Source organism: Saprolegnia parasitica, assembly GCF_000151545.1.
Source record: "Saprolegnia parasitica CBS 223.65 unplaced genomic scaffold supercont2.55, whole genome shotgun sequence".
Lineage (NCBI taxonomy): Eukaryota > Oomycota > Saprolegniomycetes > Saprolegniales > Saprolegniaceae > Saprolegnia > Saprolegnia parasitica.
Genome location: NW_012156449.1, coordinates 92,499 through 115,267, shown reverse-complemented (window position 1 = coordinate 115,267; position 22,769 = coordinate 92,499). Strand labels below are relative to the sequence as shown.

Here is a 22,769-nt window from a genome sequence, read left to right as displayed (position 1 = left end):
TAAAACGGATTTTTCACGTGTGTTTCGCGGTGCGACAGCCTCGACGTGACAGGGTCAAGGTGCTGGGATGCGGTCCAGAAGAAACCATACTTCGATGTCGACGCCCTTGCTCGCGTCGCGTCCTCTATCCCGCGTCAGGACCGGGCAAGATGCTGCGTCGAGACGAGAGTTGATATAAGGACCACGTTCGAACACGTTCGTTCGGCCCCCGATACTCGTAGACTAATGGCTCGCAAAGTGACGGCTAGCGTCACCACCGAGTGGGACGGAACTGGCGATATGCCCGTCATAATGCAGTACCGGCACCGGTACTGTGTAGGGATCGATGGCGATGGTATTACTGGGATGCATGGAGATGCTAGTACGCCGGCGTCGGCGTATGAGCACATGCGAAAACGCCTCGATCGTCGCATGAAGAAGACGGAGATGACATGGCGATGGCATAGGCTCCTGGGCTGCGACGTGCCAGCGCTGGTTTGTGGTTGCCCTGTTTACAGAGACACGACTAACCGGTGGCAATCTATATTTCACACGTGAGAAATCTCCGTGGCGTGCCAGGTGGAGCCAGGGAGCATCCAAGTGGGCCGGTGCCATCCAGATGCGGAATCCCCAGTCGCCAGAGTCGGAGCTTCAAGGTCCTACGCATGCGTATGCACTCTCATCTTGCACCATGTAGTATGCAAGCGGCGTCGCCGTTAACAGCAGCTTTCATCTCGTACGGTACGCAGGCGTTGTACGCGTGGGATGCGCGGGCTGGAGGCGAGGGTTATAATCGCCCGTGCACATCGACGCCACGGCGCCGTGGACACAACGCAAAACCAACATCAAGTGACGGCAAGGGCAGCTGCCACCCAGGGTTCGATGCGTCGTAATAATACGATGGAATTCTCTATTAGTCATCGGGTGAGTCGCAAGCCACCAGCAAGCCATTGCCGCTGGATGTCTTTGCGTGCCGACCGACTCGGGTTGTCAGCATCGGCACGGTGCCGCCAGTACCACGCGTCCGTTCCTCGAACATGCTGCGCAGACAACGCGGCTGCCGCAGTCTCGATCGACGCGACAGCTTCAATGAGCTCGGGAAGCGACTGCGTCGCGGCCAAGAGCGCGGTGGCATCCATGATGGACGCACGAACGAGCTGACGCATGGGTGCATGCAGCATGCGAACCACATGGGCCTTCTCGGTCCGGTGAAAGTTGACGCCGACGAGAGGCGACGCGGCTGCCAGCGCCAAGTACTCGCGTGCAAGCTGAAACGGACTCACGTCGTGACCGCTGAATAGCGCCGGGTTCTCGAGAAGCGCTTCGGCCGACATGACCGCGTCGGCACCCGTCGCGGCCATACACGCTGCCACGTCATCGAACGTTTCAATGTTGCCGTTGGCGATGACCGGGATCGAGACGCGCGCTTTGATGGCCGCGATCGCCGCCCAGTCAGCACGCCCCGTTTTCTTGCCGCTCATGACGCGGTTGCGTCCATGCACTGTAATCGCGGCGGCACCCGCGGCTTCGATCTGATCCACGAGCCGCAACGTGGCTTGGAGGCCGCGGTTCGTTGGGTCGGCGCTGCCTTCGTCAATGATACGGATCTTGCACGTGGCAGGAATCGACAAGTTCTGAGTCCAGCACTGGAGTATGTCGACAATTGTGTCGGCCTCACGCAGGAGATACGAGCCGTAATGGCCCTTGCGCGCGATGGGCTGCGGGCAGCCCAAGTTGAGATCGACGGCGGCGGCGGATTTCTCAACGACTTTTGCGGCTGCAAGCAGCGTCCTGGGATCGTCGCCAGCAAACTGGACGATCGTAGGGCCTTCGTCGGCCATGAGGTCGAGCCGCTGGGCTTGGTACGTCGCGTCCGAGAGGAAGACCTTGGCGTGGAGCATCGGCGTGTAGCATAGCTGCGCACCGTACCGTCGGCAGAGCTGCCGGAACGCGTACTCGGACTGGTCGACCATCGGCGATGCCACGTACACCGGATTCCCGATGTCCATCCAGAAAGACGAACACGACGACGACGCGCTCATTTTGCTGCTTTGGGACCTGCAGACCAATCCTGCCGCGTCACTAAATGCACGCAACTAGGCAGCCATCCGCGCTCAGAAGGCGCATACACTATCCCTCGCTCCTAGATCACGTACTTGCTACAACGACCACAATAAAGAATACATTTAATGGCTCTGGACATGTGGCATGATACTGGGGCACCGGCGCCGACCTCCCATCAGACCCAGCACAAGCGATAATGTTGCGTGGTTCTAGCCAAATCTCCGTACCAGTGACCAATCCCCGCCCTCATCCGTATAATCGACCATCTAGCCGGTTGCCAGGACTATATTTGGCGTGGCAATTGCAGCATGACCGACGGCAGCTATGACGACGAGGCGCGCCAGCTCGCCAAGTGGAAGCGACGCATCGCCGAGGACAAGTACATTCGCGAGCAAGGTCTTCTCGAGCAGTCCAACCTCCTCTCGTATGCAATGCACAAGCTGAGCCACCAGCGCGTGCCGCTGAGCCTCGCGGACCGCTATACGATCTGGTGCGTCGGTGGATATGCTTCGCATTGCTGCAGTCAAGGCATTTGTCTAGGCGCTTGCTCCAGCGCGGCTACGATGTCAACGAGCGCGACGACTCGGTTCGTCAACACGCCTGCGTTAGCGCCATCTCATATAAGCCTAGGGTGTCCCTCCCATCGTCCACGCGGCTGCCGTACGACAGATTCACATTGCACGAGCGACACGACTCGTATATAATGTGTTAGCATGGTTGGCTCTTCTTCGTGCACATGTTTTTAAACTACGACGGCGACATCAACGTGACGTCGACGGTACGTAGCCCGACCGCCGTCGTTGCCGTCGACTTGGTGTAGATCCAAGAGACGGCCGTGTGCGCGGCGTGTCGACGCCAGCGCTCAGCGCTTCTTCGATACCTTGTCTTGCGCGGCGCGGACTTGGACGTGTGTGACAAGGTGTCCATTCTTGTAGCCGACATGCTTTCGTACTACACCTCCTATTAGTCGGGGTTCTCGTGTCTTCGGTGGGCCACCAAGCACCAAGACGTGGGGATGCTCAAGGTTCTCTTACGCCACGGCGCGTCCGTCACAAAGGTGTCTGTCTTCACCGCACTGCTACAACGTGACGTGCAGCTCCTAGGACTGTGGCACGTCCCAGCACTCGGCCATGGACTGGGCGCGCGACTATCAGAACGACACGATGCTAGCGCTTCTCGAGCGGGCCTTGCGTGCGTCTCGTTGTCATCAGCGTATCGCCTCATCTTGCGCTGCGCTGTCTAGTCAAGGAGAAGAAAGCGACTCTCGCCAACCTTCAAGCAAAAGTGTCAGCAAAGACAACACGGAAACGTGCCAAACAGGCTGCGGCGACCGAGGCAGAGATCGCTGTCGATGCGATGAAAGAACGCGTTGAGGATACACCGCTCAGTGTGCGCGAGCGTCGCGCACGGTTGCGCCGCGACCAGCAGCAGCGTGATCGCATCGAAGCCCACGCGCGGCACGCAAAAGCGACGTTCCAAGCGCGAACCCAAGCCGTGATCCAGTCACTTCGGCCGCCAAAGCATAGGCGGCACAGGCGTCGTCGTGCCTGTGGAGACAGAGTGGCGCAGGGTCAGGCCCATGCACTGGCAGCTGTGCCCGCTACCGCCCAAGGTCGACACGCAGGCACAAGCGTTTGTAGACCTCAAGCGCATCCAAGACCTCGCTCGCGCTGCGAGCGATGACATCTTGGACGACCCCCCGACACCGCGCCTTCGACGACGAAAAGCGCCTTCGATGGCCTTCTACTGCCCAACGTAAAAATGCTTTCGATCAATGCGGTCATCTTTCTACACATTGACGAGGGGCCGAAACCTGGACGGTACGAGAGAAGGCCGAAGCGGACCACAACCACCCAATCTGGATATTCTGAGCCAATCCCATGGCAGCAAGAATGACGTGGCGCGCTAATAGCAAGAGTGCTGGGGTATGCGAAGGTGCCAGCTTTGATCAATCCTCGATGTCACCATGGTACACCAAGGCAAGGCCAACATTTATGCCCTTGGTGGTGTACGTCGTAGCGGCATCGAGCCCTCGCCCGCTCCGCGATACTCGAGGTTGTCAGGATCAATAAATCAACCAAAAAACCCTTGTCGCTCCTCGTTTATATCGCTCCAACCATCGCTCCAACCATCCAAGTCCAGTCCGCAACAAAGCCTCCAGGTGCCCATACTCTCGTGGCACACCATGTCTCTCGACATTGTGACACACGAAACCAAAGCCTTGCGATGTCGTCGCGATCATCTGGCCTTCTCGTCTCGAAGAAGACACGTCGAGACCACTGCTCTTCATCGCGTCTCTCGGCTCGCACTGTCTGTACTAGGCTAGCCACACGTATCGTCCTGCCGTCGTGGCACCGTGTTGCAACCGTCACTGCGCGTCCTTTCTCGATGTCAAAGACAAGCAAGATCGCGAAATAGCCGTTTCCGCCGCCTATCTTTGGCAGCTGCGGTGGGATAGAGATCATCATTCCACGACCCTCAAAAGACAGGCAACATGGCAAGCCGTCCAGAGCGCTGCGCCTTGGTCCTCCGCTACGAGAGTCAGCGCCGCGAACTCGCGGTCGGCCTCGACACGACGCTCCTCGACGTGCGCATCCTTGCCGCGCACCTCTTTGAGCTCGCGCTGCCCACGAGCAGCAAGGAGCTGCCATGGGACCTCACGTACGTCGACAACGAAGGCGACGTTGTGCATTTGACCAACGACATGGAGCTCCAAGAAGCGTTTACGATGCCCGCGCTCACGATCACGGTCCAGGCGAAGCGCAACCTGCTCGAATCGACCATCAACCAGCACGTGCTTCCTGCCGTGCAGTCGTCGTTGGCAAGTATGGCCGACTGGTTCACGCAACTCACGCCCGAGCATACGACGCCACGCCGGCCAAGCCGCGCCGAGTCGGAGACCGAGTCCGAGTCAGACGACGACGATGCGTTCTAAGTCGGTTTGCACCCGACACCTCTAGCATGTTTGTTTTCGAGATGCATTATTACCGTCTTATGTACTGCACACTTATTACGACACCAATCTACTACTACTACCATCATGCAATTCGCGCTGTCTCTAGTCGCTTGGGTGGCGTCTTCTATACCGTCTTGTTTCTAAGTGGCGTCTAATGGTGGCCGTCCGCCAGCTCAAACTCGGGGGCCATGCCCTTCTTGTGCACCGAGACGACCTGCTGGAGCCAGATGCGCGTCTTGTAGATGGCGAAGAGGTCGCGCACGAGTTCGCGAAAGTCGATGCGCCTACGCATCCGATCGGATGTTGGGTATTGCGACCAAGTAGGACGAGGCGTACCGGTCCGCTTCGAAGAAGAACGTGAGCTTGTGCCGGTCAAATTGATACTCGGCGTCAATGACGTTCATGGGTAGCATGCGCTGGCGCACCTTGCTGCGGCAGACTTGCAACACTTCTTGCTCTTCCTTGTGCTACAACCCAAGTCGGATGAGCGATCTAGGGTCCTCGGTGGTGCTACCTGCTCGCGCAAAAGCGTGAGCTCGTTCTCGCTTGCGAGACGCATGACGCGCGCGCTTCATCGGCGCCGGCTCTTTGCTGTCGCTGTCGCTGCGCAGCGTCTTGGCGTCCGGCGCCATGCGGATGACATGGCCCACGTCTTCACCGCGATCGCCTTCCACCTGCGATTTGACATGAGCATGCACGCATTGACGAGTAGATAGCATCTACCTTGACGTAGTCGCCGAGCTTGAAGCCGCCAAGACCGGAAAAGATATCCTTGCGGCAACGCTTGAACTGCACCTCGTAGTACGCTTCGGGCATGTACTCGGCATAGTTGTTGGTGGTGGCCGTCGCGTTGCCATAGTAGGCCCCCGAGTCGGGTGGTAGCGGCGGCGCAAAGTCGTTGGCGGGGCGCTGCCACTCGGCGTACTGGTTCCCGGCTTGTTGCTTTGTCGGGAGCGGCGGCTGCCGCATGTTTTGGCGCAGCATCGGGCTGCGCGTCACCGCGTGGTACGGGCTACCCATCGACGGCGGGCGCGGCATGTGCGACGAGCTCGGGTGGCACTCGATGCTATGCGACCGAATGCCCCGGTTGCCCGTCGGCATGGGCGGCGGCGGCGGCAAGAACGACGACGACGACGACGAGGAAGGTCCATCGAGCGGTGGCCATAGTGATCAAAGTCGCCCGAGTAGCGGCGCATGTTAAAGTTGGACACGGACTGCATGGGCGCAGCTTGAAAGGGCGTCGGCGGCAGCTGCAAGTGCGGCAGCGGCGGCGGAATGCTGTTGTTGCTCAAGCCCAAGCCATCGTGGCGCTCGGTGCTCCACGCCGCCACGTGATGCTCGTGGGCGTAGATCGCTGAGAAGGACTTGGCGCGCATGCGGCGCGCTTTCTCGGTCGCGTGTTGCTTTTCGCTCAAAAGCGGGATGCCCAGCGGACTGTGGTCGCCGTCGTTGTCGTCGTCGTCGTCGTCGTCCACGTCGTCGGTAGTGGGAATCGACATTTTCCACGACGGCCACGATGTCGGGTTCACGGCCGCAGTCGCTTCGGGGCTATTGACCATCGACGGGATCGGCGGGATCGTCGCCAGCGGCGACATGCACAGCACGAGCGGCGAGCCAGCGCGGAGCTGCTTCTGCGTCGGCGTGCCCGTCGCGATGGGCTTGGGCCGCGCGCTGTCTTCGTCGACAGGCTCTTCCAGCGACAGCGCGAGCACGCTCGAGTTGAGAAAGTCGCTCCACTCTTTTTGCGACGCCATGTCGTCCGTGGGCTCCTTGGCGCGCAGGCCCTCCTCTTGCTGGTTGTCCATGACGCCAACCGGGTGGATGGGGAAGTCGAGTACTACGTCCGTCTGCATGACCAAGATGCAAGCGGATGGGCAGCGGGCGGCGCTTCGGTCGTCGCGATCGTCCGCAGAGACGCGCAACTTGCAAATATTGCGCCTCAAACGCTTCTCTTTTTTTCCGTCGGCAATGAATTAACGCAGAACCAGATGCAATTCAATGGTTCCTTCCTTCTTCTTCTCTTGTTCTTTGTATACTTTACGGGGTGGGTTGGATTAAAATACAATGCCAACACCCATGTGCCCGTTAAATCCCATTTTGAATATATATTAATGCCGGCCGAGATTGACGACGCAGCTTCTTTCCATACAAATCCCAAGCCTTTGTGCCCGCGGCTGCCGGTTCAAGGTTCGAAATATCCAGTATACTGTGGAGGTATCCGACGCCAGCACGGCGGGCGACGCCAAGAGTGGGCCAACCGAAGAGCGACGGGGAGAACCAGGTCTGGTCATGGGTGCCAAGGGCTTCAACATTAGGACGTGGCCACGTGGCATACAAACCGCAAGAGGAAAGCAGAGGCCTGTCCCATTCCGGTTGCCGATCCACGTTGTCCGGATGGTTCCGAGCCCTGATTCCAGTGTCCGGCCAGGATATCAGCGCCGTGTTAAAGTTCAGAGTTTATTTCCGGTAGGACTTATCCTAGTTGAACTTGCGCATGCGTGACGTGGCAAGCCGATGACGACGCGGCGCGCGGCGGTGTCATCCATGGACATCCATGCCATCCAAGTCGAGAAGTTTTACATGAGGAGGAAGCGCGTGGGCAAAGACGAGTGGAGATGCGTCGGTGGAGTAGGGTCTACGAATCGGGCGTAACGACGGCGGTTAGTACGTGGAAGCCACGCTATGGGCAGCGGTTGCAGCACGCCCACCAAGCCCGTGCTCGAATGGCGGCCCACCGACGTCAGCGACTTTGCGGCGCAGGCCATCGCCGACGAAGCGACACGCCATCTCGTGGTGCAGTGGATCGCTGCCAATGGTACACGCGCAGCAAGCATATTCGTCCAATCGAACCTCGCGTAGACGTGAGCGGGAGCCAGCTTATCGATATGGAGCCGAGCATGGTCGTCACCGCGCTGCAGCTGCATGGACCCACTACGGAAATGGTGACACAGCTGATCTTGGATATAAAGCAGCGCGCGGCGCAAGGTTCATAGACGTCAACGACGTGGATGATGAAGGCGGCGTAGAGGCCATGGCGCCCGAGATCCGCACGACGCTCAAGGACTTGCCCGCCGCGTTGGAAAAGGCCGTCTATGTCTACGAAAAGTACCCACTCGTTGTGGATCACACAGGTGGCCAAGCAGCCCAGTTCTTCAAGTACCAGCGCGGCTGCTTCCTCCTCGCAGGCAATCCCTTGGACATGACGGAGGCGTCGCTGCGACGTCACCTTGTCGGTAGAAATCGACGCCGCGTCAACAGCGATTGAAAATACATTGTAGCGGCGCTTCGCCTTGGCTCGCTCATGACCATCTGCTTTGATAAGCTCACCGGTGTCGAGCTCGACACGTACTTTCTCGACGGCGCCTTTCCGCACCACGTCCTCGATCGCGCCGAGTTTTTCAAACCCGAAGTGTGGTCGACCCTGCTCCGCAAGGTATACTAGCATGTTATACTACTATCGCATGGGGCAATGTACATTCAATTCATCTACAATTGTAGGACGAAGGGGATCCGGAACCCAACCTCTTTCTTCCGTGCGATGCGTTCAAGTTTGCATTGCTCTACGGTGCCGTCGCGCCACCGCCCCGGACGCGCCAGCGCATGTGTCTCGTGTCCGTGCTGCCGCCGGACGCGCTCGCCGCCGCTGACGACGGCGACGACCCGGTCGCATCGGCGCTTGGCCTCAAAGAGGTACTGCATATTTTGCTACGTAAGAGGACGAATGCCGCACTCTCTTTCAGGTGCGGCGCAACAGCGTCGACGTTGTCGAGGCTGGTTTCGATGGCGACATTGCCGCCCTCGACAGCTGGCTCGAGAAGGGATACCACCTTGAAAGCGAAGACGGACACAAACACACGGCGCTCTCGGAAGCCGCGTGCCAAGGCCACGACGAGATGATTGCGCACCTCTTGGCGCTCGTACGTTCTCCCGTTTCGATCACCCAGGCACGCCTATCGTCGCATTGAGGGTGCCAACCCGAATGCGCGCAACGACGCGGGGCGGTCGCCGCTCTTCCGTGCCGCGTACAATGGCCACCTGAACGCCGTCTTGGCACTGCTGCACGCCGGCGGCGACCCGCGGTGCACGACGCAACAAGGGTACGACGATCAACAGCAGCACCCTGCACTGCGTCTTGTAGCGAGCGAGCGTTTGACGTGGCGAAAACCAAGGACATCGCTGCCGTCCTCAGCGAGTGGAACGTCGAAACGACCGAGACACTGCTTCGTGAGCGCTACGAAGTATAGCATGCGTCGGGAGGCTTCACGCTCCTGTCGTTTGTGTGCTCCTGGAGAAGAAGCTCCAGGAGCGCCTCACGAGCCATGTCGAGCGCGAGCAGGTGGCCATGATGCGCATCCACCAAGATCTGATTGCAACGGCATCATCGACTGCGAGTGCGGCAGCCGAAGCCCTCAAAGAAAAGCTTGCCGCACTCGCAAGCGAAGCCGTCGACACCGAGACGCGGCCCCGGGGTACGCTTGTACCGTCGTCCAAGCCTACCCGAACTACAAAATTATTGTAGGGACAGCGGACGTTCGGGACGAGCGGGGCGCGACCCTCTTGGCTCTGGCTGCTCAGTATGACAATGCAGAGAGTGCTCACATGCTTCTTTCCTTTTGGAAGGTTCTTGATGGACTCGAGAATAAGGACTTAGGTCTTTTGTCTAGTCGTTTCAGGACGACAATCATCCGATGCTCCGCGCCCACAAACGTGCGACCGCCGTCCAAGACGTGTACACAAAGGTCTTCAAGCCCAACGTCAATGCCCGCGACGCCAAAGGCTGGACGCCCATTGCAATTGCGATCTTCCACCAATCCAAACGCGTCGCGCGGCTGCTTTTGCACCACGGCGCCAACCCGCGCTTGAAGAACCAGGTGCGCTTGCTGCTTCCGCCGTGAACGACCCATGCATCGTGCGTAGTACAATAAGGATGCATTCGACCTTGCGCAGGACGAAATAGACGCAGCGCTCAACGTCGTAACGAGCAAGGCCGAGGTACATTCGCTTGCGATTGAGCGACGAGGATAAGAATGCCCGCGCGCCTAGATTCGCAGCGTACTCGTGGACTGGGAGTCGGCGCAGCTGCAATCCACATTGGAGAACCAGCGCTGCAAAGGCGCAGCTCCGATCGACCCGCTGCCGGCCGACGGCGGCGCGACGCTCCTCGCGATCGAAGTCGCCAGCGAAGCACACGCTAAGGCGACCCGCGAAAAAAACAAACAAAAAATAGATAATTTACGTCAATCAATACATGTTGTCCCATTGACGATGGCAGCGATCGATGTGTGTGTGCCCCGGGGTGCATACATTGGTACGTTCAAGGGTATATATACGTACTCTTGGTACGTCCATGGGAGCAAACCACCGCACGCGCATGACTCCATTGTTTTCGCAAGGTCGGATTATACATCAAGGTGGAAATGATGATACCTTATTCAAAACGTTGATACTCTATCACTACCTGCATCATATATTATTGTGATGGCATCTTCGCCTCGGCATATTTTTACGAAGCGACCAAGTGTGATGGTGATGTTGTCTTATTAATTAGTGCTAATTCCTAGCGGCTGCTTCTCGATGCGAGTCTCAACGCGACACATTCAAAAATCCTAACTAGGCCGCGGACGTCGTGCTGCTGGTCTCGTCGCTGCCGTCGGCGTCTGCAAAGTCTTGCTCGACCGCGTCAAAGAGCAAACTCAGATCGGCGTCCATGAGGTCGTGGGTGCCCAAGAGCAAGCCGTCGGGAAAGCTGCCGCTCTCCTCGTCGCCGACGAGGAACTCGAGTTCGTCGACGACGCTGCTGTTCATGGACGCGACACTGTTGACGCTATCGCTCCGTCCACGGTGCTGCATGGGCGACGATGACTCGACGACCTTGGCGAGGTCGTTAAAGTTGAAATGCGCATCGTCGATGCTGTCGCTGGTCGACGGCGCGGGCGACGACGACGCCGTCTCGCTCATGTCGTCGCAGCAGTCGTCGTCTTGGAGCGACGACTCGGCCGTCGTACCGTTGGCTTGCTGCTTGGAAAACCAGTTTTTGCGCGCACTCGAGTTCCATCGGTTCTTGATCGCATTTTCGGTGCGGCCCGGAAGGAGTTTGGCGATCTCGCTCCATCGGTTGCCCATGCGCTGTTGCGCACGGAACATGACCTCGTCTTCCATGGCCGACCACTCGCCCTTGTTGATGTCGGGGCTGAGACAGTTGCGCCAGCGCTCGCGGCACTGCTTGCCCGTGCGGCCTTGGATGTGGTTCGCGACGTCAGCCCAACGGATGTTGCCGACGCCGTACTTGAGCATGAGCGACCGGAGCACGTCGTCCTCCTCGGCACTCCAAGCGCCTTTCAAAAGACCGGGCTTGAGGACCTTGTTCCAGCGATGCAAGCACTGAACGTCGGTCTTGCCAGTGTTGAGCATCATCGCGACTTGCTTCCAGTTTTTTGTGCCGAGGTTCTTGATGGCTTTTCGGAGCTGCTTGTCTTCGCGCTCGCACCAGCTGCCGGGGTGCACGACAGGTGCACCAAGCAACGCGTGGTGATGGTGGTGGTGGTGCTGTTGCTGCGGGTCGAGACCGTCAAACATGCCCGGGTACGGCGGCATTTGCAGCCGGCGGTAGCCCATGAGGTTCTCCATCGCATACATGTTGTGTGCCATGTCTTGGAGCGACGGCGCCGGCGGTATGCAATTTGAGAGGTCAAACGTCGGTGCGGTCGTGGCATCGCTCAGCACCTCTAATGTCGCATCACTATCGAATGGCGCTGGCGACATGCTGTCGTTGTATTCGGGCGAGTGCGAAAGAAAGTCGAGGCTCGAGTCGGGGAGCTCGTCAAACTCATTCGACGTCGGCGTCGCAGTCGGCGTCGGTGTAAAGCACGGCTTGGACGTGGCTTTCGGTGTAAGCGTCGTAGGAAAGAGGGCGCTCATGCTGCTCTTCTCACACGACAGCGGTGTGTTGTCGGGCACGAGGATCTTGAAGGGCACTAGAGACGCAAGCAGCATGACAAGTTGCCATGGTGCCTTCGTGGTGCTGTACCTTGGCGCAGCAGGCTCACGCTCTTCGGGTAGGCGGGCTCGTCGTACGACATGTTGCCATAGTTGTGGCGCTTGGGGCTGTTGGTGGCCGCGAAGCTGTCGAGGAGCAGCCCCATGGCATTGGCATCTTCAAACCCGGCCTTGGACACGCGGCGCTTCGGGGACGGTCTGCGAGTGCCATGAGTGTCGAGCACTCAGATCGTAGATGAGCGTACCTCGCTTCACAAGACGACGACATCTTTGCTTGCGTTCAAAACCCCAACTGCAACTCAAAAGCGTTGGCTCGCGATGGCCATCGCGCTAAAAATAGAAGCACAAAATGAGCCAATGAAACACGAGGCGCGACATTCCACGTCTTTGGATTGGCCAGCTATTTTTAAGCGCGATATGATTGGCTTTTAAAAATGAACCCACACCATCGCGGTACCTAGGGTTTGTATACTACGCTATTTTTACATCGCATTGCCATCGCGTTCTTCGCGCGGGCGGAGATTGCAATCGAGTCGAGTCGATGGCATCGACTAACTACGCTGCGTCTCGGTGGGAAGAGCGAGCAGACGTCGTCCAACGTGCTTTGGCACAGGTTTAGTCGACGACATGAATCCTGCAGCGGTAAACGAATAGTTGTTGAGGCAATGGGGACGACGGCGTCGAGGAAGAGAGGAAGAGACGGCGGATGTCTGAGCCGGTGGTTTTAGGAGGTGCTAGAAACTATGCCCAAAACGACCGCAACTACTCCGCGCCACGTGCTCACGCCTCGAACGACCCTGTGCTTTGCTACTACTTCTAACGTTAGTAGCAAGGACGACGGTAGCTGTGACTCTCCCTCCAGTCCCTTTACGCGTGGCATCATCGGTCCATAACAACGTAAGCTCGCTGCATCGACTTGCAGTGGATCAGGGAGGGCGGCAAGCGGACCATGCGTCGTCTGACCTTTGCCCTTGCAGTTTCAACCATCCGGATATCTTGACACGGCTTCCCGAGCTATCAGAGCAAGATGGAGACGGCGCGTCTCGCCGCATTGGTCCATGGCCTCGAGTATGGCGTGGCCTTTCTCCTCGCGCTAGTCTCCGTTGCGTACCTGCGACAGCAGCGCTCCACCGCGTGGCGTGGCAGCTCGGGCGCCGCGCGGAGGCTCATCTTACCTTCGTTCGAGCCAATGCTATGGGGCTTTGTCGGTCTCTCGGGCACGTACGCCACGTACTTTGCCGTGACGCTCTCGCGCGGCTACACGGGTCCAGGACCCGGGCCATATGCGTGCGTGTACAACGAAGCCATCTACCAAGGCGAGCACTTTCACGTCGTCTTTGTCGCTGTATTCCTCTACCAAAAGAGCGTGTCGGTGCCAGCGATCTCGCGGACTTTAGTGCTAACGCTCCTGCTACTCGTGTCGCCCGTGGGGCTCATGGGCCTCGCGAGTGCGTTGCGCTCGAGCCCTGACACAGATGGCTATGTCTTTCAACTGCAGTACGCGATCGCCGTGTTCGCGCGCTTGGTGCTCGTCCTCTTCTTTCTCCGCCTCGCGTGCCGGCCGCTTGCCCGCGCCAATATCAATGTCGTGCGCGAACTCTGTGGGTTTGCGCTGGTCTTCTACGCCCTCGGCGGCGTCTCAATGCAGCTCTCGTACCACGCAATACGCGAAGGCAACGCGCACCTCGAGACGTGGAGCGTGTACGTGCACATCGCGCGCTCGTGCTGGATATCGCTCGCGCCATTCTTCGTCTGGCGTGTGCTCATCGCCGACACGGCGCACTGGCGCGGGCTCAGCGTGCGCGCGCTGCACCTCGATACAGACCGCGCCAGTGTCCAAGAGATCATGTCGGCCGAAGGGCTCCACATTCTACTCGAGATGCACCGGCGCAACCTCATCGACTTTGCCCATCTGGAGTGGCACCAGCGGCTCGGCGCTGGCGGGTCCGCGACCGTGTACCGCGGCACGCTGCACTCGTCGCTCGACGTCGCCATCAAGGTGTACACGCCGCAAGAGATTTCCGAAGCGATTGTGGCCGAGTTTTCCCACGAAGTGGGCTTTTGGGGCGTGCTCCGCCACCCCAACATTGTGTCGTTCTATGGCCTCTGCGTCTGCCCGCCCATGATCTGCCTCGTCGCCGAGCTCTGCCGCGGCAGTCTCGACGACTTGCTGAGCTGCACGTCGCCGCTGTCACCGCTTGTCGAGCTGTGTTATATGCTCGACGCTGTCCGCGCCGTGGCGTTTTTGCATTCATTTTCGCCGCCGCTCTTGCACCGCGACATTAAAGCCGCCAATTACCTCCTCGACGCCACCAACCACCGCGTCAAGTTGTCGGATTTTGGCGAGTCGCGCGTCGCCGACGTCCAGCGCATGTCGGTGCGCGGCACCGTCGAGTACATGGCGCCCGAGATGATCGACGGCAAGCGAGGTGCTGCGTCGTATGCGACCGCCTCGGACGTCTTTAGCTTGAGCATGACGCTATGGGACATCTTGCACCCGCGCCAGTTCAAGTACCCGCGCGGCACGAAGAATCACATGCACATCTTCACACTCGTCCTCGACGGCGCGCGCCCGCCGCTGCGCGATACCCTCTCGCCAGCACTGCGGAAACTGCTTGTCGCTGCGTGGGCACCTGCTGCGATCGACCGACCGTCGGCCGCTTCCATGGTCACGATCCTCGCCTCCCTCCTCGAGGACGAGACGGCGCGTCTGGCCATGGCCCTTGAGCGCGAGACGATGCCCACGACGGGCGCCGAGCTCGTCGACGCTCTCATCGACGCCAATCGTGGCATTCGCGATAAATTCGAAGCCGTTCGCGTCGGCAACGCACTCCTCGAGACAGGACACCTCCACGACGTCAAACACGCGCGCAGCTTTCAAAACAGCCCACGGATACAGTACACGTGGCAGCCGTCGGCGCGACGGTCGTCGCTCCTGGCGTTTGCCCTCGACGACGACGGTCGCTGCAAGTGCCCTTTACACGGCCAAGGCCTTGGCACCGCTTCGAAGCCATCTAAGCGCCGGTACCGACTGTACAAGAAGCAGCGGTCGGCGGTCGAGATGCTTTTGGAGCCAGAGACGGACGACGACGAGACGATGATGTGGGGTGACGACATCCACGTTCGTGACACGCTCGCACAGTAACAGCACGGCAGAAAAAGCATAGAATAGCGGGCGACCAAATCCCAGCGTGCATCTCCCACCCCAACCAGTATCAGCGAGGGCAGGACCTACTTGCACCATGGTTGCCCCCAAGCTACCACGAGTAGCCATATTATCTTACTCGCGACATGGGGTCAGAGAACCCGGTTGCGATTTCGAGAAACAACGCGGGCGGACGAGACGACAACGACTCGGTCGGTACCATGCGTTCGGTCGTAGGCTGACCACTGCTCCAGTACAGTAGTACGGCATCCTCGCACCGCTGCCACATCGTGGGTGCGGTGATAACGCTGTGGGTATGCATGCGTACTACGACCAACGCATACTACGTACTGTCGTCCTCAAACTCGCGACACATACAGGTGGTAGGCATGCATGGCGCAATGGCAAGTACCTCTCTAATGCCTCTAATCATACATCCCTGACCTGTGACTGCACTCCCGACGCAGATTCCTCTCTTCAACGACATATACTATCGAAGAACGGAACGTTCAAACCGGAGAAATCCTGTACCCAGTGGGCGAACTGAGCCCGTGACTGGCCTGAATGCAAAGCAATACCGGTAGGCTACCAAAGCTGGCTACCGATCGCTTCCATCTCGATGGCACTTTGCCTTTTACCATGTCCATCGTTGAGCAACACCTGCGGCGCGCGGATGAGGCGACGCTGTCGCCGGCGGCCTTGGCGGCGATAGCAGCGCGCGACAAGATCATCGCGCAGTTTAAAGTGCTCCAGATTTTGTATACGGTCGGGTATGGCGCCATGTTTCTTCTCTCGGTCGCGTGCGTCGTCTACCTTCGTCGGCACCGCGCGACCGCGTACCTCGGCGACTCGGACGCGGCGCGCAAGATCCTCTTGCCGTCCTTCGAGCCGCTCATCTGGGTCATGTGCGCCGTCACCGGCTCGTACACGTTGTACTTTATCGTCGCGTCGATCGCCGACTACACCAAGCCGATTTTCAACTCGATTTTTACCGAATTTTTGTACGAAGGCCGGCAGTTTATCGTGTTTTTGGTCATTGCGTTCCTCTTTCAACGGTCCGTGTCGCGGCCCGCGCTGAAGCGGTCGATGGCGATCTCGTTCTTGCTCTGCCTCATACCACTTTCGACAACGATCATCTTTAGCGTCACGGACGCGCCGGCGCTCACGGCCCACGTCGTCACGGTCGGGTACCGCGTCGCCATCATTGGCTTTTTGATTTGGCTCTGCTTTTACCCACTCGGACGCGCCAACCAGCGCGCGCTGCGTGAGTTTTGCGGCTTTCTCATCGGGTATTACGTCCTCGTTTTGATTTACGGTGAGCTCTTCTACGCCAATTTAACGACCGCGGGGATCGTGCTCGTCTTCTTTACGATCACGTGGGCGTCGACTGCCCCGTTCTTCATTTACCGCGTGCTCCGCGCCGACACGCAGCACTGGCGTGGCCTCGGCGAGCGCGCGTGCGACCTCCAAGCGCTGTTTCGGCAAAACCAGTGCATGCAGGAAATCGTGTCGGCGCAGGGACTGCACATTTTACTCGAGATGCACCAGCGCGACATCATCGACTTTGCCCACCTCGAGCTCACGCACAAGATTGGTCTCGGCGCGTCTGCCGACGTCTACCGTGGGCTCCTCCACTCGAAAATTCCGGTCGCGATTAAAGTCTACTCGCCGACCGAGATCACGGAGGCGACGATTGTCGACTTTTCCCAAGAGGCCGCGCTCTGCTCTGCGCTCACGCACCCCAACGTCGTCACGTTCCATGGCATGTGTGTGCTCCCGCCAACGATTTGCCTTGTCTCGGAGCTCTGCCGCGGGTCGCTCGAAGACAAGCTGCATTTCGCCAAGCACGATTATACAGAGCCGCTCCTTCTGCAGCTCTGCTACATGCTCGACGCGGCCCGCGCGGTGGCGTACCTCCACTCGTTCTCGCCGCCGTTTATTCATCGCGACATCAAACCCGCGAACTTCCTCATGGACGCCACCAACCGCGTCAAGCTCACCGACTTTGGCGAGTCGCGCTCGATGGCGGGCAAGATCCACGATCTCTCGGCGCCGAGCGTGCGCCTCATGACGATGCGGGGCACGGCCGACTATATGGCGCCCGAGATCATTGACGGCCGGCAAGGCGAGGCGAGCTACAGCGAGATGGCCGACATTTACAGCCTCGCGGTGACGTTTTGGGACGTGCTGCACCCGGGGCGGGAAAAGTACGCGAGCAGCTCGAGCCACATGCACGTCTTCAAGACCGTCCTCGACGGGCAGCGCCCGCCGCTCGACCCGGAGCTCCACCCGGTGTTTCGCGACCTCCTTGAGAGCGCGTGGTGCTCGGACCCTGAGTTTCGTCCGACCGCCAGTGCGATCGTGGGCCTTTTGGAGGCGTTCCAGGAAGAAGTCTGCGGCACGGTGGCCCACGTGCTCTCCCGTCTCGTGCAGTACACGCCGCTGAACAAGTCGCGCCGTGGCAAGCCCAACATGACGTTCACGGGCGAAGAGGTCGTGCGCTGCCTCCGCGAGCACATGTATGCGTACGAAGACGAGGAGGCGGTCCGCGTTGGCAACGCGCTCATGGACGCTGGGTGTCTCCACCACGTGACGCACACCAAGGCGTTCGAGAACTCGGTCGCGAGCTACTTTTTCGACGAGGCGCAGATCGACCTCGTGCAGCCATTGCCGCGCGACCAGCGCGAGACCAAGTCGTCGTCCAACGATGACAGCGTGCCCGTCATTTACGTCTCGCAAGCGACGAGCTCCGAGCCGCACGAGGCGTCGTCCGAACGGCTACTGCACAACGGCCATTGTGGCTGCAAGAAGCTCGCGCAGGGCTTCGACGCCAAGCCCAAGGCCCATAAGCACAAGCTCTTTCGACGCAACAAAAAGACCCTCGACGCCACCAACCTCCTCACAGTGAATCTGCTCAACGACATGGCACCCGACGAGTTTACAGGATTTCCGACCACTGAAACCATCCTGTCCGAGCCGAGCCGAAACGCTGGCCCTGTGCTGACCGCTTAACAATCTATCTAGTGTTCCATTCTGTGCGTATTTACTCTATATAACTTGTACTACTCAATGTCGTCTTCGATGTAGCTTCACCTCGTACTATCAACGACGCCGGCACGTGCGGTGTGGAGGAGAGGCAGTGGGGCACGGACAGCGATCGTCTCAGCCTCGCTCCACGGATGGCATTTCATTTCCCCCTATTGCCGCCTGGACGACACGACGGGATGGACGAGAGCGTAGGGACAAAGCCCTTTGACGTGTCTTCCAGAACGTCCAACTCCAAGCTGCCGTTTCTCATGCTAATGCTACTGTCGTCGGGCGGCCTCCTTGTCTACTGACTTGCGTCTCGCGCGGGCCTCGCGTTCTGCAACGCCATCTTACCGACGTTCGAGCAGGTTCACGGGACGTTTTGTCTTACCTTGAGCCTCTATATGCCGGCAGTCTCTGGGCCATGGCGGCGCTCGACCACGTCTTCCACCCGGAGCACCCGACGGTAGTCTGCGCGGGGCGGCAGTTGATCGTTTTTGCTGCTCCTCGCCCACATTTACCAGCGCAGTCGTTGTCGCGCTGCGGATGCTCTTGCGCGCGAGTACTTCGGCTGTAGAAGTGGACATGATGATGTATCCGCGGTCGCGGGCGTCGGTGCGCAGCCTCCGCGCCTTGCGCCTACCGGCTCGTCGTCCAAGCGCCCGGTGGACAAGCTCGACGGCAACACCCGAAGTGCGTCGTTGTGACGGCGCGTTGGCTGTCGCGGGGAGACTTGAGAGACGAAGAGCAGATTGAACAATGACTCGATTAGCCTGAGCTTAGCTCGGTTGTTAGACACGCGCACTAGCCACGTACTGAGACTCAGATCTAACCCTAATCTTCATCCTGATCCCCCCAGATCATGCACAACAACTTGGACCACCGCTGAATCTCGAGATTCGCCTCAGCAGTCAGCCATGCAGCTGCAAACTCCTCGTCTCAAGGGGACCAAACATCTATTTCAAACGGCCGCGACCCCGCGACGCTTTACGAACCAGGACGAGCCGGTCCCTCGCAAGCTACTCGGCGACGATTGCACGTCGACAGCAGTGGCGAATGATCGGAAGACATGCATTTATTGCGCCCATCAGTGGTTAATGGAGCAGACGCTCGAGCTGCGTCCCAATGTCGTCGAGGTTGTGGGCGTATGAGATGGGTATCGATGTGCACGGGAGCTTGTTGAACTTTTGCGAGAGCTCGGACTGGCATTGTTTGAAGATGTACTCGCGCAGCGGCAGAAATTTGGTCACGCGCGGCAAGGCCCACCCAGGATAGATCGCCTCAAAGTCTCTGTAGGGGCGGACGCCGCTCGCGAAAACAATGCCGATATCATCGACGACAGACGTCGCACAGCTTCGGTACACAAGCTCGTGCGTCGTATCCACCCAACCGCCAACAAGGCCCCCCGGTTGGTGGTACGTGTCGTGGAGCGCATCGTCCTTCGTCGAGGTATGCCCGAGCGCCTTGGTGCACGGGCAGCAGCAACGTGGGCACGGTGCCCCACAGCGTGGCACGATGCCATCCACGGCCCCGTACGCTTCGTTTCGGATGACGCCAATGACCGCCTTGGTCATCGTCGAGCTACACGCCGTCGACGGACGCAGCTCTAAGGCCGTCGCACGAAGTCGCCGAAGGAGAGCTTGCGGCACACTGATTGCGTCCTGGTCCGTCGTGAGAGCAAACGCCGATGGCCCTTGGTCGTCGCAGTTCATGACCCCCGGGGCGGCAGGCAGGTTCTCGATGAGCGCACTGGTACCGCTGCACTTGAGGCGACTCTGGAGCGACACACGGAGCGCATGCACAAAGCACTTGGTGCGTTCCGAGCTGGCGTGGGTTGCAGCGTCGGCGGCCGTCGCGACACTCTCTTCAATGTCCCGCACAAGCTTCTTGCTGACATTGACGTAGCACTTTTGAACCTCTTTTAGCACCAGTGTGCTCGTCATGTCGGCCGCGTGCGCGGTCGGTTCCTCGATGAGGCTCAGCACCTTGCGCGTCTTCTTCTTGCGCAAGTACTGAAGAAGATCCGTGTCCAACGCGGCTTGCATCGCATCAGCGGCGCGTACCCAGCGCGCGTGTTTGAGCGACGAGGCCACCACGCTCACAACCTCTTCTTCAAATGCCTTGGCCAAGTTGAGCCCCAGCCACTCGTCCAGCGTCGTCGACAGCAGCTGCGCCGCCTTTTGGCCATCGCACACGTTCTGTGCAAAGAGAAGCATGCTCGCTTTACACGCTGCAAACTTGGCGACGACGCTGTTGGCCTCGTCCCAGCGCAGTTGGCGCAGCTGAAGCTCATCCGTGAGCATCGAGGTGAGCGCGCGGAGACCCGCCTTGTGCTGGGACGGCGTCAGCTGCTTGGACGCCAGCAGGCGCTGCACGTCGCGCGCACACGACAGCGCCACGTCGTCCGAGTAGCGGTCGACATCGGCGAGAAGACTGCGCACAAGATCACAGACAGCGCCCGTCACCTCCGTGTCACGCGGCGTCGTGTCCTTCGACACGAAAACGTTCGAGAACTTTCGCGCCACCTTGGTTGCCAGCTTGACTGGCGTCCACTCGTCGTTGTCGTCCGTGTTCAGCCGCGCGAGCTCGTCCGGCGTGAAAATATGGTTGTTGTGGATAACGGCGCGCACGTGCTTGGGGACTTGGCTCGCAAACGCTGGATTTTCTTTGCGAGCATCGTCCAAGATTTCGCCAAAGATGTTGTCAAACGCCTGCATCGTCTCTTCAGGCCCAAACCGCGCGTTGTGATCCACAATTTTTGCTTGGAGCTTTTCCTTGTAGACCTTGGTGATGGCGTCGTACTCAAAGAGGTGCTGGACCTTGGCCTGGACGAGGCGTGCCGAGTGCGCCGCTTGGCGCTGCTTCTTGACGACCCAGCCCTCGAGCATCGTCGTCGCCCACTTGGCGAACGCATCTTGGTTCAGTGACGTCGCGACGATCGCCTCGAGTGTCGACAAGTGCGACCGCCTGCCACTGGCTTTCAGTGGCGCGGGTGTGCATGTGGTCCCGGAACCGGACGAGGCGCTCGCCAAAGTCGGGCAGCGGCACGTCGTTTGGCGGCGTGGTTTGGCCTTGCGTCATGCCGAGGAACCGGACGTCGCTCCCCGCCTCGTCGGCAATGTCGGCGCGAAAGTCGCTCAAGAAAGTGGCCGTCTCGGTCTGCCGCACCGCCGCAATCTGCTTGGCACTGTTGCGAAGACTGTCGAGGAGCGCCCGGAGACTCGACGCCATGTTGTTCGTCTGCGACACGTCAATCTGGTTGAACGCAAAGTAGAGCTTGGACGAGAGGTGGCCACCCGACGCGGCCGCGAGCTCCGAGTTGGCAAACGCCGAGAGCACGATCGGCAGCACGTCGTTGATCGTGTTGGTCGCCTCGCCTTTCGTCAAGATGATGGTCGCGTCCGCCGGCAAAATGGCCACGGACGCCATGCGGTTGTCGCGCCAGACCGTGCCTTCGACACCAACGTACTCGGGCGACTGGATGCCCTCCGTGTCGAGGAGCAAGACATAGTCGTAGTCGTCGCAGTTGTTGCAAGCGAGCAGCTGGAGGTTCACACCGCGCGTGCACCGGGCGACGCTCGTCCGAAGACGGACACCAAACATCGAGTTGAGCAGCGTCGACTTGCCCGACGACTGGACGCCCATGACCGAAAGCACAAAGACGCGAGCGCCTGGCGCAAGCGTCGCTTCGAGGCGGTTCAGAACCGCGCGGATCCACTTGTCATTGACCATACCAGCATCACCGTCCATGAGCTCAAGCGGAAACCCATCGAGGAGATGCTGCACGGCGAGCTGGGGGAGGTTGCGTACGCCTCTTGGTTAGTCGTGTAGATGTGCGAGATCTCGCGCCAGAGGTGCTCGAGGCCCGTGACCATGTTGCTCCACTTTTTGAGAGCCAAGGCATACGCCGAGCGCGTGGCCTCGTCGTCGACGTCGCTGCACGCGGCAAAGGCTTGACCGCACTCTGCCTGGGCCGTCGCGGCCACGGCGTTAGTGCACTCAGCGAGCCGACGTTCGAGGTCAATGACAAGCATCTCGCGCACCGCCGCCGACGAATGCTGGAGCATCTGCCTGAAGTAAATCAGCAACGGGGTACGAGCGACAGTGCGAACAAGCTTCTTGTGCTCGTCTTCGCACGACGCAATCTTCTGCCGCAGCACTTGTTGGTTGGGTCCGCTCGTCTCACGCTGGAGGTTGATGCGCAGCGCCGACTTGACCGCAAAGCGCTGCTGGAGCTGCAGAACGTCCGTGCGGAGCGTCGCAAAGTCCGTTTCCGCCAGAACGCTCTCCAAATTGTCAAGCACAACTGGCTCGCTCAGCACATAGTCGGGCAACGCCAGCTTGTCGACGGTACGTCGCGTCGGCGGCGTGTCGGCCTCGTCGTCATCGAGGATGTACGCTGTGATGCGCTCGTACGACGAGGTCATGGGACTCGCCAGCGCCACCGTGAGGACCTTGCCATCGTCGCCAAGAACTTCGTCGTCCTCGTCGTCGTCTGCGATGCGCCAGTGCAACACCGTGCCGTGAGTCAGCGTCATCCGCACCGGCGCGGACCCCGTGTCGATCACCAACACGTCGGCAAACTGCGCAATGAACGGCTCC

General features: G+C 59.6%; 9 protein-coding genes across 9 annotated transcripts; 5 read left to right on the top strand and 4 right to left on the bottom strand.

The window, feature by feature from the left end:
- Positions 1 to 877: 877 nt before the first annotated feature.
- SPRG_10423 (hypothetical protein) lies at positions 878 to 2,026 on the bottom strand. Its single transcript, XM_012349551.1, has one exon. The coding sequence runs from the start codon at positions 2,019 to 2,021 to the stop codon at positions 897 to 899; it is 1,125 nt and encodes a 374-aa protein (XP_012204941.1). The 5' UTR covers positions 2,022 to 2,026; the 3' UTR covers positions 878 to 896.
- A 325-nt stretch (positions 2,027 to 2,351) lies between these two features.
- On the top strand, positions 2,352 to 3,805 carry SPRG_10422 (hypothetical protein; the record flags this gene model as incomplete). The annotated part of the gene is made up of 8 exons (XM_012349550.1): positions 2,352 to 2,533; positions 2,584 to 2,629; positions 2,674 to 2,703; positions 2,756 to 2,821; positions 2,864 to 2,962; positions 3,011 to 3,100; positions 3,147 to 3,234; positions 3,287 to 3,805. 8 exons carry the CDS (start codon positions 2,352 to 2,354, stop codon positions 3,724 to 3,726), a joined length of 1,041 nt encoding a protein of 346 aa, XP_012204940.1. The 3' UTR covers positions 3,727 to 3,805.
- Positions 3,806 to 4,515: 710 nt separating this feature from the next.
- SPRG_10421 (hypothetical protein) lies at positions 4,516 to 5,047 on the top strand. The gene has a single exon (XM_012349549.1). It carries the CDS (start codon positions 4,538 to 4,540, stop codon positions 4,976 to 4,978), a length of 441 nt encoding a protein of 146 aa, XP_012204939.1. The 5' UTR covers positions 4,516 to 4,537; the 3' UTR covers positions 4,979 to 5,047.
- A 103-nt stretch (positions 5,048 to 5,150) lies between these two features.
- SPRG_10420 (hypothetical protein) lies at positions 5,151 to 6,852 on the bottom strand (the record flags this gene model as incomplete). Its single annotated transcript, XM_012349548.1, has 5 exons — positions 5,151 to 5,283; positions 5,336 to 5,456; positions 5,514 to 5,673; positions 5,723 to 6,065; positions 6,215 to 6,852. 5 exons carry the CDS (start codon positions 6,850 to 6,852, stop codon positions 5,151 to 5,153), a joined length of 1,395 nt encoding a protein of 464 aa, XP_012204938.1.
- Positions 6,853 to 7,681: 829 nt separating this feature from the next.
- SPRG_10419 (hypothetical protein) lies at positions 7,682 to 10,374 on the top strand (the record flags this gene model as incomplete). The annotated part of the gene is made up of 14 exons (XM_012349547.1): positions 7,682 to 7,814; positions 7,859 to 7,984; positions 8,026 to 8,232; positions 8,278 to 8,432; positions 8,498 to 8,689; positions 8,740 to 8,916; positions 8,966 to 9,096; positions 9,138 to 9,237; positions 9,291 to 9,468; positions 9,519 to 9,619; positions 9,664 to 9,870; positions 9,917 to 9,991; positions 10,043 to 10,171; positions 10,354 to 10,374. 14 exons carry the CDS (start codon positions 7,682 to 7,684, stop codon positions 10,372 to 10,374), a joined length of 1,932 nt encoding a protein of 643 aa, XP_012204937.1.
- A 145-nt stretch (positions 10,375 to 10,519) lies between these two features.
- On the bottom strand, positions 10,520 to 12,288 carry SPRG_10418 (hypothetical protein). The gene is made up of 3 exons (XM_012349546.1): positions 12,241 to 12,288; positions 12,027 to 12,193; positions 10,520 to 11,973 (listed from the first exon to the last, which is right to left on the bottom strand). Exons 1-3 carry the CDS (start codon positions 12,261 to 12,263, stop codon positions 10,610 to 10,612), a joined length of 1,554 nt encoding a protein of 517 aa, XP_012204936.1. The 5' UTR covers positions 12,264 to 12,288; the 3' UTR covers positions 10,520 to 10,609.
- Positions 12,289 to 13,022: 734 nt separating this feature from the next.
- SPRG_10417 (TKL protein kinase) lies at positions 13,023 to 15,226 on the top strand (the record flags this gene model as incomplete). Its single annotated transcript, XM_012349545.1, has 1 exon — positions 13,023 to 15,226. One exon carries the CDS (start codon positions 13,023 to 13,025, stop codon positions 15,138 to 15,140), a length of 2,118 nt encoding a protein of 705 aa, XP_012204935.1. The 3' UTR covers positions 15,141 to 15,226.
- A 550-nt stretch (positions 15,227 to 15,776) lies between these two features.
- Positions 15,777 to 18,212, top strand: SPRG_10416 (TKL protein kinase). Its single transcript, XM_012349544.1, has one exon. It carries the CDS (start codon positions 15,780 to 15,782, stop codon positions 18,150 to 18,152), a length of 2,373 nt encoding a protein of 790 aa, XP_012204934.1. The 5' UTR covers positions 15,777 to 15,779; the 3' UTR covers positions 18,153 to 18,212.
- A 1,016-nt stretch (positions 18,213 to 19,228) lies between these two features.
- On the bottom strand, positions 19,229 to 22,705 carry SPRG_10415 (hypothetical protein; the record flags this gene model as incomplete). The annotated part of the gene is made up of 4 exons (XM_012349543.1): positions 19,229 to 21,109; positions 21,132 to 21,884; positions 21,911 to 22,234; positions 22,280 to 22,705. The coding sequence occupies 4 exons, from the start codon at positions 22,703 to 22,705 to the stop codon at positions 19,262 to 19,264; spliced, it is 3,351 nt and encodes a 1,116-aa protein (XP_012204933.1). The 3' UTR covers positions 19,229 to 19,261.
- Positions 22,706 to 22,769: the final 64 nt, after the last annotated feature.

What these genes read in the sequence shown, in the direction of transcription:
- SPRG_10423 (XM_012349551.1), bottom strand. Translation starts at nt 2,021, where the DNA reads ATGAGCGCGTCGTCGTCGTGTTCGTCTTTCTGGATGGACATCGGGAAT.
- SPRG_10421 (XM_012349549.1), top strand. Translation starts at nt 4,538, where the DNA reads ATGGCAAGCCGTCCAGAGCGCTGCGCCTTGGTCCTCCGCTACGAGAGT.
- SPRG_10418 (XM_012349546.1), bottom strand. Translation starts at nt 12,263, where the DNA reads ATGTCGTCGTCTTGTGAAGCGAG. An exon ending in TCGTCGTCTTGTGAAGCGAG is followed by an intron (nt 12,194 to 12,240) that starts GTACGCTCATCT and finishes TGGCACTCGCAG; the next exon opens with ACCGTCCCCGAAGCGCCGCG. An exon ending in CGTGAGCCTGCTGCGCCAAG is followed by an intron (nt 11,974 to 12,026) that starts GTACAGCACCAC and finishes TTGCGTCTCTAG; the next exon opens with TGCCCTTCAAGATCCTCGTG.
- SPRG_10416 (XM_012349544.1), top strand. Translation starts at nt 15,780, where the DNA reads ATGTCCATCGTTGAGCAACACCTGCGGCGCGCGGATGAGGCGACGCTG.